Source organism: Sarcophilus harrisii, chromosome 5 (genome assembly GCF_902635505.1).
Source record: "Sarcophilus harrisii chromosome 5, mSarHar1.11, whole genome shotgun sequence".
NCBI classification, from domain to species: Eukaryota; Metazoa; Chordata; class Mammalia; order Dasyuromorphia; family Dasyuridae; genus Sarcophilus; species Sarcophilus harrisii.
In genome coordinates, this window is record NC_045430.1 from 275862622 (window position 1) to 275875162 (window position 12541).

General features: G+C 41.8%; 1 protein-coding gene across 1 annotated transcript in view; it reads left to right on the forward strand.

The window, feature by feature from the left end:
* Positions 1-12541, forward strand: part of RAPGEF5 (Rap guanine nucleotide exchange factor 5) — a 227159-nt gene that overhangs the window by 108033 nt on the left and 106585 nt on the right. The window contains exon 9 of the mRNA XM_031940640.1: positions 7547-7672. Within this exon, the coding sequence (XP_031796500.1) occupies positions 7547-7672 (126 nt within the window). The remainder of the gene's footprint in view (positions 1-7546; positions 7673-12541) is intronic.

A 12541-nucleotide genomic window follows, 5' to 3' on the forward strand; every position in this document is an offset into this window, starting at 1 on the left:
TATATGTTCCCAATAACCTGCTGATTCAGTTGTCTGAGACTCAATTAAGCTAAGTACAAAGACTGCTCAGACCCAATAAACCAACCGATGAATTCTCTGGCCACGGCCACCCAGGAAAAAACAGTCACAAGCAAAATGTATTTTTCAGGACCGTGTTGTCCTGCTAATTGTGATTTTGGGCAAGTCACAAAATCCCTGAGGCTCAGCTTCCTCCTCTGTGGAAACAAAGGGACTGACCTCAATGGCCTCTCAAAGCCTGAGTTCTAAAGCTCAAGGACAATCCAGCAAGGATGGTGTTAGAGGGAGGTTCCGATGGCTTCGAGTCCATCTAGGAGTCTGGGTAATAGAGTGGGACATGGAGTCGGACATAGAGTAGGAAGAACTGGGTGTGAATACTCAGCTGGGCAACCTCAAGAAAATCAGATTCTTAGCCTCAGTTTCCTTATGTGGAAAATGAGCAGAATAATAGCATCTGCCTTCCAGGATTATTATGAAGATCAAATCTAATAACCCATGGAAAATGCTTCGCAAACCTCTCTGTGAACATGGAAAGGTTATTATCATCATCATCCTTACTCATACGTACTAACATGTCCTTTCCTTGCTGTTCACTTTCCTTAATAGTTAATCTCTCCATTACCTACTTTGCCCAAGTATGTATTTGGTTTTCAGTGACTCTCAAACACAAATGATTTTGTCCCAGGGAATGATCACTATCAGTATTTTCATGGTGTCCATTTGGCATTTTATGATAAGAGAAATAATAATATAATATATATTACAATTATATATTATATAATATATGTATAATTATTATATATTACATATATTACAATTATATATTACATAATAATATAATGTAGTCTTATATAATATATAATAATAAGATAAATTGAATGTGTATCTTTCAAGTTCACCAAAATGTAGAGTCTTTCTTAAGGAGAAACTGAGCATCCTTTCATCCCCACTCCATGGAGAGGCAGGGTGGCTCGGTAGATAGAATGCTTGACCTGCCTCCAGAGACCAGATTCAAAGATCTTCCAGAATACTTAACATCTCTGTTCAGAGGCAATTCCCATCACTTCTCACAACCTCACTTTCCCCTCCACAAGCTGGGGGGCTAGTAATAATTACACTATCTCCCTCACAGAGCTGTCATAAGCAAAGCATTTTACAAATCTTATGTCCCACTAGAAACGTGAGTCACTACCTATTATTTTTTCTTATTATTATTTGCTACTTGAATAAATAAAAATACAGCTCCCCACTCTTAAAAAAATCCACCTTGGGGATTTCCTTTTTAAAGTGACAGAACATTATCTTGTAAATTTCAGAAGTAGCAGCCGATGGAGGCTCACCAAAAGTTAGATCAGGAGGGGAGATGGCCTTAGGAGCCCCCGTTGGTGTCCCTTTGATGGCTCTTGCTCATATTAGGTTGACTTAACTTGGTATTTTATAAAAAAAAGGATTTTGAAGCATCTTTTTTTTTTTGAAGTTGAACATAAAATTAAAGCAAAGGGTGCTTTTGTACATAAGAGGCAGTTGACCTTTCCTCCCTAGGAGATTAGTCATTTCTCATTGTTTAATTCTTTCCCTGGAGAATCTCACATTTCCTGATGGAGCCATTGCTAACACGCCTCCCTCCATGATGCTGTTATGTCTATTTTGAATATGCTTATATATGTAGATGTCACATACTGCCCTTTGGCCCCAATTTTTCTGTTTATATTCATAGTACTTAGCACAGTCCCAAGCACAATAGTCGATAATTCATAACAACTTCTTGGTTGTTGATTGATGGACTCAAAGTCTCATCTTGCAACAAAAAGATGGGGACACATTTATTGTAATCAGAATGGAAGGCAACATTTCATTGCCATAGAGAAGGGACCGCTCTAGGGAAAATCACATTAACCGCTCTGGAGTCTATTCAAGTCAGCCAACATTTATTAAGCACAGACTATATGAGCGGCGCTAGGCTAGGCCCTGGAGATAAAAATCAAGTCAACCAATATTTATCATATGTGTAATATGTATTGGGCACTGGGCTAAGCTCTGAGGATAAAAAGACAGGTAAAAATGGGATGCAGAAATAGACATGTATCAGTCCCTGCTTCTACAGAGCATCCATTCTATGGGAAGAAAAACAAATCCATGGATAGGTAAATAATCATATTAATCTCAAACATTTCCCTAGTTCTTTAATTTACAGAACACTTTGCAAATATGATTTCATTATATCTGTACAACAACTCTAAGATTTAGGTGTTATTATTAAGCTCATTTTACAGATGAGGAAATAGAGGCAAACAGAAGTTACAGTGATTAGGTTAGTATCCCATGGCTAGTCAGTATCCCATGGCTAGTCAGTATCCAGATTTGAATTTAGTGCAGCTCCATCCACTGCACCACTCAATGGTCTCACACAAAAGATGTAAAAGGAGGAACCAAGACACCTCCTTGAAGGAGGTGACACATGAGCTCAACCTTGAAGGAAATTAAAGAATTTTACATTTCAAACGTAAGGATCAGCCCATAGAAAGACACAGAGGTAGAAAATCATATGCTGAGATAGAAGACATTTTTAAGTAAAATTCAAAGCATAACGTTATTCCTCTCTTTTCAGAGAATCTGAAAAAGGTGCTTTTTTGACAGTCTCACCATTACTCTCTGAGTCTTCTGGTTCATCAGCATTCAGTAAATTATTCACAATCAGTTTCATATCAATAAATTAAATAGACCAGGATGACAGAACTCTGGTTCCTGGTTTCCTGTGGTTATTGCAGGAACTGAATAGTAACATGGCCAGCAAAGTGAATTAATGAAGTCGTGAGTTTCTGGAATTAAGTCACTAAATTATAGCCCTCGAATAGACCCCAGGAGAACATCTGGTTATGCTTCCTGCATCCCTCCGTCTTCCCAGACATACGGATGCCGATCTAAGCCTGAAAGATCCCTAGGGAATCCGGGAGCTAGCACGACCTGCCTTCCCTGCAAGCCTGGTGGTTATGGAATGAGAACTTTTGAGCTAATCACCATGCAAAATTGCATTTTGTAAAGTTAATGCTACTGCCGAAATCAGAAAATCAGGTGCGCAATTTTCTTCCTTTAATTATGAAAATATCGAGCTCTCAGAATAGCAGCTGACATAGCAGTTTAAACGTGTGGAAGCTCATTTTAAAAAGTAATGGTATTTACTTTTTTCCACTGGATTCATCAAGTGTTTCCTTGTCTCCAGGTAGACACACACAAAATGCATTTTGGAATGAAAGCAAATGCTATAATTCGAATTGTAACCACATCAAATGAGAAGTTGTTTCCTAAAGGCTATAAAACCCAAACATCCCAGACACACAGGCCTTCTACCCCCTCCACAGTATAACTAATAATCCTGTTTATCCCAAGTCTGACCTTGAGCCCCTTGGCCTGAGGAAAGGATGCTTCATAAAATCCCTACCACTATCAATCTCTGCTGAGCGTTGTTGGTTCATAAATTGAGCCGGGGAAACAAAATCCCGGGTTTGAGCCTGGGATGGTATGGGAGACCATCGACTTTGCGGCGTGCAGAGCTCTGCGTGACTCTGTTGATCTTGGTCAGTCACCATAAAAATGGATTTTATGTGTAAGGGAAACTTGACTGGAAATGGTGATAATCCATTCTCCACTTCTAAAAAGCCAGGGCCCAGGGCCCTAATGGGAATGTGTGCCTATCAACATCTTAATAACCATCATAGTGATCATATCCTGACTTCCCATTGTATTCTGGTCTAAAGTTCCCAGAGATCTTTATAATCATCTTTTTTTCAACCCTGTGAGGTCGGTATTACAGGAAATCCTGTATTCTTTTTACAGATGAAAGTGAAATGGGATAGTTAGGGTCACTGGGTTAGTAAGTTGCAGGAGCAAGATTTGAATCCAAGTCTTTCTATCTCAAGCCGTCTTGTCTCATGGTAATCCTGGTAAGGACATAAGAAAACCAGCCTCCAAATCTCCTTAGTTTTATAGATCAGGTCAACACCTTGACCTGTCCCTGCCTATGATGTAGCTATGGTTTTTTATTATAGTTGAGCACCATTATTGCTCAGCTTCCAAGATATAATCAGATAGAAAATACAGGCAGTTCTTACTTTATGTAAGTGGACCATATAATGTGAAATTGCCCACAGATGGGGAGAAGATGGGCTGTGGACCCATGGAGGGAGAGGGCCGGCATGAGATTCAAGGACACATGGGAGCTGAGGAAGATACAACAGGGTGGAAGGGGGCAAAGGTCTTTAAAGGTGCTGCAGGTCAAGCTCTGTCTTCATCTGCAGTGGTAGTCTCCCTGATCATCAGTTCTTTGGTTTTCACTTGGAGGGTTTTGTAGATATTTTAGGGCTATGTCTTTGGTGGTAGGAGTCAGGAAACTGCCAAGTATTGGGACAGAGAAGAAATTTTTTTTATTAAAGCTTTTTATTTTCAAAACATGCATGGAGAATTTTTCAACATTGACCTTTGCAAAATCTCGTGTTCCAAATATTCCCCTCCTTCCCCCCACCCCTAGAGAAGAAATAGAGAAAGAGAGGGGAGGAGAAAGGGGAAGACAGAGAGACAGAGACAGTCAAAAAAACAGAGAGACAAACAGAGATAGACATATATATGTACATCTATATACTGTATAGTAAAGTTAACATGGGTATTTTACTTGATATGTAGATTTCTTTCAGAATGCTTTACATAGAGTTGAATTTGCATTATGTGAGTTTATTTAAAGGAAGAACTATATACTTGTTACTCAGAGTACTTGGAGCAGCTGCTGAATGGGGCTTTCCTTGAATGAGACCATCAGGATCTATGTCTTGAATCAACAATACAGGAAAAAAAAAGTGGTCTCTGAACCAAATGGAAAGAAAAGAAATCCCTTACATTTTAGATATTGTGCAGTACTTTGGTCATTAGGATGACTTATTGAATTAGCCTTTTAAGGTTTGTAAAGCATCTAACACACACTGTCTAATATGAGCCTTATGCTGGCACAACAAGTATTATTAGCCCCAGTTTATAGATAAAGAAACTGAGTCAGTCAATATAAACATTTATTAAGCACCTACTGTGTGCCAATTTTATTTATTTTATTTTATTTTTTTATTATTATTTTATTTTTTTAATAGCCTTTTATTTACAGGATATATACATGGGTAACTTTACAGCATTAACAATTGCCAAACCTCTTGTTCCAATTTTTCACCTCTTACCCCCCCACCCCCTCCCCTAAATGGCAGGATGACCAGTAGATGTTAAATATATTAAAATATAACTTAGATGCACAATAAGTATACATGACCAAAACATTATTTTGCTGTACAAAAAGAATCAGACTCTGAATTATTGTACAATTAGCTTGTGAAGGAAATCAAAAATGCATGTGTGCATAAATATAGGGATTGGGAATTCAATGTAATGGTTTTTAGTCATCTCCCAGAGTTCTTTTTCTGGGTATAGCTAGTTCAGTTCATTACTGCTCCATTAGAAATGATTTGGTTGATCTCGTTGCTGAGGATGGCCTGATCCATCAGAACTGGTCATCATCTAGTATTGTTGTTGAAGTATATAATGATCTCCTGGTCCTGCTCATTTCACTCAGCATCAGTTCGTGTAAGTCTCTCCATGTGTGCCAATTTTATGGGAGATTGGCTGCTGCCCATGCTGCAGCTTCTTGGAGCTATAGGTGAGAGTTGGGTGAAGGTGGACACAAAAAGTGGATGAACGGTTTTCACTCCAAAGGCTCTGGTTCTCTCTAAATACCCACCATCCTCTGGTAAAACTTTTCACAGACTGGCTAAATCAAGATGAGGGTAAACAAGGGGCCTCAAACCCCTCAGTGAATTGGGGTGTTCACCCCAGCATGAGAGGACTTCTCCCAATGGGATGGGCAGATGAGAGCCATTTGTTCCAATGGTGGCGAAGGCAGCTGAAGCAGACATGGGCGCTGTGGAGGGCTTAGAGTTTGGTCAGACATTGGGCCATCACCCAAAGCCATGACAAAAGCCATCCTGATTTTTGTCTCCTTCCTTAGAATGTGAGCTCCCTAAGGAAATAGATTATTTCCTTTTTATTTTTATAACCCAGGTTATATATAATTATATAACCCAATTTTCTAACTAATTTCATGCCTGGTACATAGTAGGTGCTTAATAGATGCATGTTTATTAGATTTTCCCATTGTATTAAGAGGACATTTATCTGCTTAAACATGCAGGAGAAATGTCCTCTCACTGTTAAGCAGCCAAACAGAATCCGGATTGTCCAATCTCCCATATTATCATGATTGCTTAAAGCAGAGGGTTGTAGGCAGTAACTCAAGGAAATACCCCGAGTTTTTGTACCATTCTTTGCTACTAGCACAGTGTGCTTATTCTCCCCCTCCCCAGCTCCCCAACTTCCTACATGTTTCATCTGAAACAGGTCTTGACGTAACGAAGCTCAGTTCTGTGACTGCTATTGTAGTGGAGAGAACAATACTCCGGCTACTCTGGCCAAGCCTGGAGTGTAAGTCGACATCGAGTGCAGTCCTTGTGGATCCACTGGGAAGTGGAGAATCCAGCTCTTGAGCTGGATTTTGTCTGTCGTTTTTGCCCTGGACCCAAAACATTTTGTGAGAATCTTGGGTTTCCCTGGTGATCTGGATGCACCTTGGACTAATTAAACACCGCACATGTCTTTTAGAAGTTATCTTTTAAGTGTTTTGCCAATTTCTCCTTTCCAGCTTTTATCTAGTTCCCAGAGACATAGATTTAGAGGAAAAAGGGATCCTCAAGGTCACTCAGCCTTACCCTGTTAACCCATAGCAGAGGAGACTGGGATCCTAAATGGGCCAGGGGCTTATCCAGGGTCCCACAGCGAGGAAGGGGCAGAGGCAGGCCAAAAACCCAAGCTTTCCATCTCCCATTGTCCACGCTGCCATCCTGTCCCCAACTTAATTTCTCATTTTAAAGAAAATTTGTTATTCTGAATGTGTCGCAGGAAGAAAAAAAATAATTAAATGGGAGAATTTCATTCGTCTCCAAGGACAAGTTATCAGTTATGAGGGGAATCATTAGTTTATCATTTTTGATGAGCTCTATGTTTTACACATGTAGTGGAAACCCTATAGAAATGAGAGCATTAGCTGGGTTATTTTTAGGACCCTGCCTCATAGTTTCATTTTTTTTTTTTTTTTTTTTTTGCGCCAGAGAGGTTCCTGGCTAACTTTCCCATGAGTTTTTAACCTCTTGCTAGGCTTTGCTTATGTAACAGGAAACAGGCTGACAGGAACAAACAAACGTTAGCATATCAGACACACACAGAGAAGCAGTTGACTGCAGTCAGGTTTGCCCTTCACTCCCTCCAAGGCAATCTAGACAGCCGTTGGGTCAGCGGGCGCCCCGAGAAATTGGCTGGAACCATGATCTGAGGCCACGCGGCCCCTCCAAAGATGAGCTGCTCCTTGTAACGTTCCACCGGGAGGAGGGCCATGTCCTGGGATTGTGGATTCAAGTATATTTTCGCTCTTTCTCCAACCCTCAAGGCAGGAGTGATGTGCAAACTTCAGGAGAGGGACGACATCGGGCGAATCGAACTCGTCCAGAAACTCGCCAGGGAAAACTGCCAGTTTCTACAGACGGACAGAAAGGAGCAGGAGAAGTCTGAGCAAGTAAGAGGGCTGCTTCTTGGGGGTCTGGGTTAGAAGGGACGGGGAGGGCTTTTTCCAGCAGGAGGTGCGTTTGCCGCTGATTCTATCAGGGTGAGGGAGAGTATCCTTCACTGGCCAGTGGGCGCCGTCTGTAGGATACAATGGGGGATGTTGCATGAAGCTTTTTTGATAAAAATAATTGAAGTCGCTGTCGTGGGAGAACGGGTTTCAGAAGGTTTGGAAGCCTTTCTGTCCTTGATGTCCGGATGCTCCACCTGAGTTTATTTAGGTTCCATTGCAGGCTTGGGATGTTTCTCCTTATGGTAGGAGGATTTCAGGAATATGAGTTTTGAGATATAATCCAGAAATAGTGTCATAAGGGGTGTATCCACTTGTTAAAGTGTGCCTAGGATGTGCCCCCTGCCTCGGTACGGTTATTAGGAACCCCAGTGATAATTATACACTAATGGGAACTTGTCAGCAAGGTTGGCCAAGGACAGAACCAAAAGGGAGTTTTCCTGAGCTATCGGGCATCCGAACAAAACTTCTATTGTTTGTCTGTGGCTAAAACCGGAGGCAAGGGGGCATTCTGTCCACGGCTCTCGGAAGGCGGGATCCGAAGGGTGTCTTGGGATTGTCAGTGTGTGTGGGTTCCAGCTGTCTTGCTGGGGATACAATATAACCATTTTCTTCTTTGTATTTTTTAAAAAATATTGTTTGTGAGGCTCCACAGCGACGTGAAAAAACGGGATAAGGAATTCTTCCATCCCAGAATTTAATGTCCAGTGCTTTGAGAGCTGGATTTGGAAGGAGGAGCTGAGGGAGAACCCCTCTCTCCCCTCATCCCCTGTTTTCAATCCATCGATACCATGGAATGATTTTGCTCAGGAAGGGAGGAAGATGAGAATTAGGGGAGGCTCCTTGCTGGTCTGTTCAATAAGACAGGCTCACATCTCTGGCAGGGAGAGTAATGATCCCAATTGCCATCTCCAGAGGAGGAGAATAATTGACCAGTTTCCAATTCTTGAAACTGAACTGTTGCAGAGGAGCCTCTGAGCAGGTTGTTGGTGCTGGCAGGACCCTCGATTCTATGGGTAACAACCACTATGGAGGCTTACACAAACTGGAGGAGGGGCAAAGCCTGATGAGCTCTACAGAGGAAGGGAAAAGGCGGGAACCTGGTCTGTGGAGCCCCACGGAATCTCTAACTCAGTGAATAAGCACTGATTGAGCACCTTCTGTATTCCAACACTGTGGTAGGCACTAGGAATGTCCCCTAACCAACAAACATTTATTATGTACCTACTGTGCTAGGCACTTTGTGGTTATTGGTACAACAACCAAAGTGGAACAATTTTTGTTCACAGAGACAAGGGGAGAAAGCATCCACATAGAATTCACAAGATTTATTAAGGATCAGACAAAATCAAGGGATTTTGGCAAGGGGGTGAGGAGTACAGTCAGCCGGTCAAGGATGGGAGCAGATCAGCAGAGACTTCCTTTAGAAGGGGTGACTAGAACCAAATTAGGGATTCTAAGAGAGGAGATCAGGAGGGAGGGCCATCTGGACAGAGGGAACAGCTTGTGCAAAGATAGGTAGATGGAACTAGAGAGTGATGGGTGAAGCCCCTCCCCACCCCCAGGAAGCTAGCCTGGCTATGTGCAGCAGGTGTAGAATGGCTCCAGATCCCCAAATGCTCAGAGTATTTGTGGGACTTCATCTTGGGGCTCACCCAGTATGCATTTGAGACACTGAAGGGAGACTACATCTGGATGGACTGGGTGTAAGCCTCTGCAGTCCTCCCTAACCTCAGGGCCTTTCCTCTAAGATTCCCTCAAGTTTATCCTGTTTGTGTCTTATTTGTACAATGTTATTTACATGTTGTCTTCCCTGGAGAATGTGAGTTCCTTGAAAGTGGGGACGAGGGATTTTTGACCTTAGCATAGTGTCTGGTGTATGGTAGGTGCTTAATAAATGCTTGTTGAATGACCAAATACAACCAAAGTATAGGCTTGGCAGGAGAACAAAAGTGTTGGAGAATTGTTATGTATGGTATCAGAAAGATTCCCTTCTTCAATTAGTCACTCACTGAATACGTTTTTACAAAGTGCTTCGCTTAATTTTTTACAATATGCCAGATGTAGCAGTTTGGGTAAAAAGAGGAAAAGGGAAGATGGGCTGGTGATACAGCAAGGGCAAAGAATAAAAGATGGACAGCCTGAGGGCTGCTCTGGTACCCATACTGAATGGTCAGACATCTGAGGAAGGCCTTTAGGGCACTGGGAAGATGCTCCATCCTCCATGGAGGGCCACAGCTACACATGCCCAAGATGGGCCGCTCAGGGTCAACTTCCCTCTCGCAGATCCCTCAAATTCTGTCACCGATCTCTCTATTGTGACCCCCCAACATTTCCAAGCTTGTTGTAGGGTCCCCCATCCAGACTCCCTAAATCATTGCAATCTTTAAGCCCAGTCCCCTCTTCCCAGGGATGGTGGTCTAGTTCCCTTCAGATCTCTCCCCCAGAGAGTCTGTAGAGGATGCATTTGAAGGACATGGAGGCCTTGCCATCTGCCCTGCAACAGAGCCCTCCTGTGTGCATTGGCTCCATCTCTTAGAATGTGAGCTCTTTAAGGGAAGGAATTGTCTTACTTGTCTAGTTCTGTCTGTAGCACATGACTCATAGCTCGGCACATCTTAGATTCTAAGTACTTTTTTATTCATTCATTCATCTATACTACTGGAGGGGATAGAGTAGTTGATGAGGTCCCAGGGCCCTTAACAACTGAGTTGAACCATTTAGGAGCAAGCTGGGCAGGGAACACCAGAGGATTCAGGAGAAGAAAATGAACATGATATAGAGATTCTGAGATCCAAACACATTGGAACAATTGGAATTAATCAGAGGAACGTTTCAGCTAGAGGAGGAGACAGCAATTTAGCAGCCTTATAACAGAGATCACAAAGAACTTCCGTTCTGGTGGTTACTGATGGATTATTTCAATTCAATATTGACTCCAGTCTGTAAAATGGGCCTTTAACATATCTTTTCACCATTGGGTTTAGAGTCAGAGGAGGACTTTTTTTTTACTGTCTGTATGGTTGTGGTGGATCACAGTTTCCTTATCTGTAAAATGGGAGGGAGTTGGTCCATTGTCCCAGTTCCTGATCCTGTGTGACTATGTGACATCCTGGAGGAGGCGCCTATGGCTTATATGTTAAGGAAGAATAGTAGTAGATGTTTCGCACTTGGCTTTCTTGGGATGCTGAAAAGGATGAGTATTTTTTTCTTTTAATTTTAAGAGTTTTTCTCACAAGTGGCATCCTAAGCTGTAAGCTAAGTAAGTCTTCCTGTTCTCCTATGGGCAAGGCAATGGAGCCAAACCATGATTTCATTGGTACTCCCCAAGCAGGAGAACTCCCTCTGACCAGTGAAGGCCAGTACTTGCTTCCAAGCCCATTCCATCCTTTCTTAAGTTTACTCCTTCTCTGCTCCTTCATCTGTGAAATGGGATCGTCAGATTGAGGATCCTCCATAATCTAAATGTGCTCTGATTCTGAGGACAGAGAGGCAGCAAAATGTTGTGGGGAGAGGAAGGCACAAGTTCATGTTCCTCTTCCTTTCTCTGTGTCCCTCTGGGCAAGTTAAGTTATCTCTGTCTGGGCTCCATTACAGAACAGACTCAGATCCTTAGATCCTCCTTATGAGCTAGTAGGAGCTTAGAGACCTTCTCATTTAGTCCCCTCGGTTTACAGGGGCCTAAAAAGGGGAAATTACTTGTCCAAGGTCAAGCAGATGGCATTTGTAATGGGAGATGCCCATTTGGGCATGAGACCATAGGTTTGAATGAACACACTGATACATTGTTGGTGGAGTTGGTGAATAGGTTCAGCTAGTTTGAAAAGTAATTTGGAAATATGATCAAAAACCACTAACTTGTGCATTAATTCAGCAACATAGCTACTAGGGCACAAAGAGATCAAAGAAAGAAAAAAAAGGACATTCATATGTTAAAAAATATTTATAGTTTCTTTTTGTGGTGGCAAAGAATTGGAAACCAAGGGGACGGTCATTAACTGAGAATGAGCAAATTATACTATAGAAATATTAAAGAATACTCTTGTACTCTGAGGAATGATGAAATGGATGATTTATGAAAAATCCAGGAAGACATATAAATATAAATATTGCTGCAATATTGTAAAAATAATCAACTTTGGAAAAATTTAGGAAATCTGTTCAACCTAATGATTCACCACAATTCTAAAGGGCTCATGATGAAACATGCTGCCCATCTCCAGATAGAGAGCTGATGAATTCTGAGTGCAGAGTGAAGCATTTCTCCTTCTCCTCCTTCCTCTTCTTCATCTTCCTCTTCTTTTTTCTTCTCCTTTTCCTTTTCCTTCTCTAAAGCAGGAATTAGTTTTACATGACCATGTTCTATTTTTCCTGCCTTCTCAATGGCAAGGGAAAAATGGGAAAGGAAGAATTCAAAACTGAAAATAAAATAAAAATTGAATTTAAAAAATACTCCAGGTTTGTAAATAAGATCACAGCCCTTGAAGTGAAAAAGATCTTGGAGGATAATTGGCTCAGTCTTATTAGTTACAGATGAAACTGACTCAGGGAGATTGAATGATTTATTTAACTTCACGTGTTGATAAGGATTTGGACCCAGGCTCTCAGATCCAGAACCAGACTTCTTTCTCATTCTGAGAATCTCCATGGTGGACAATACAAATATCTTAGAACTAATCATCTCTATGCATGAAAAGACTGAGCACACTTAGTGTTAGGGAAAGAAATGACCAGATTTGGGGTGAGAGGACCTGGGTGTGAGTTGCAGCCCTGCTCCTCTCTTCCTGCACGCCATTGGCTGGGAAGCTTCCC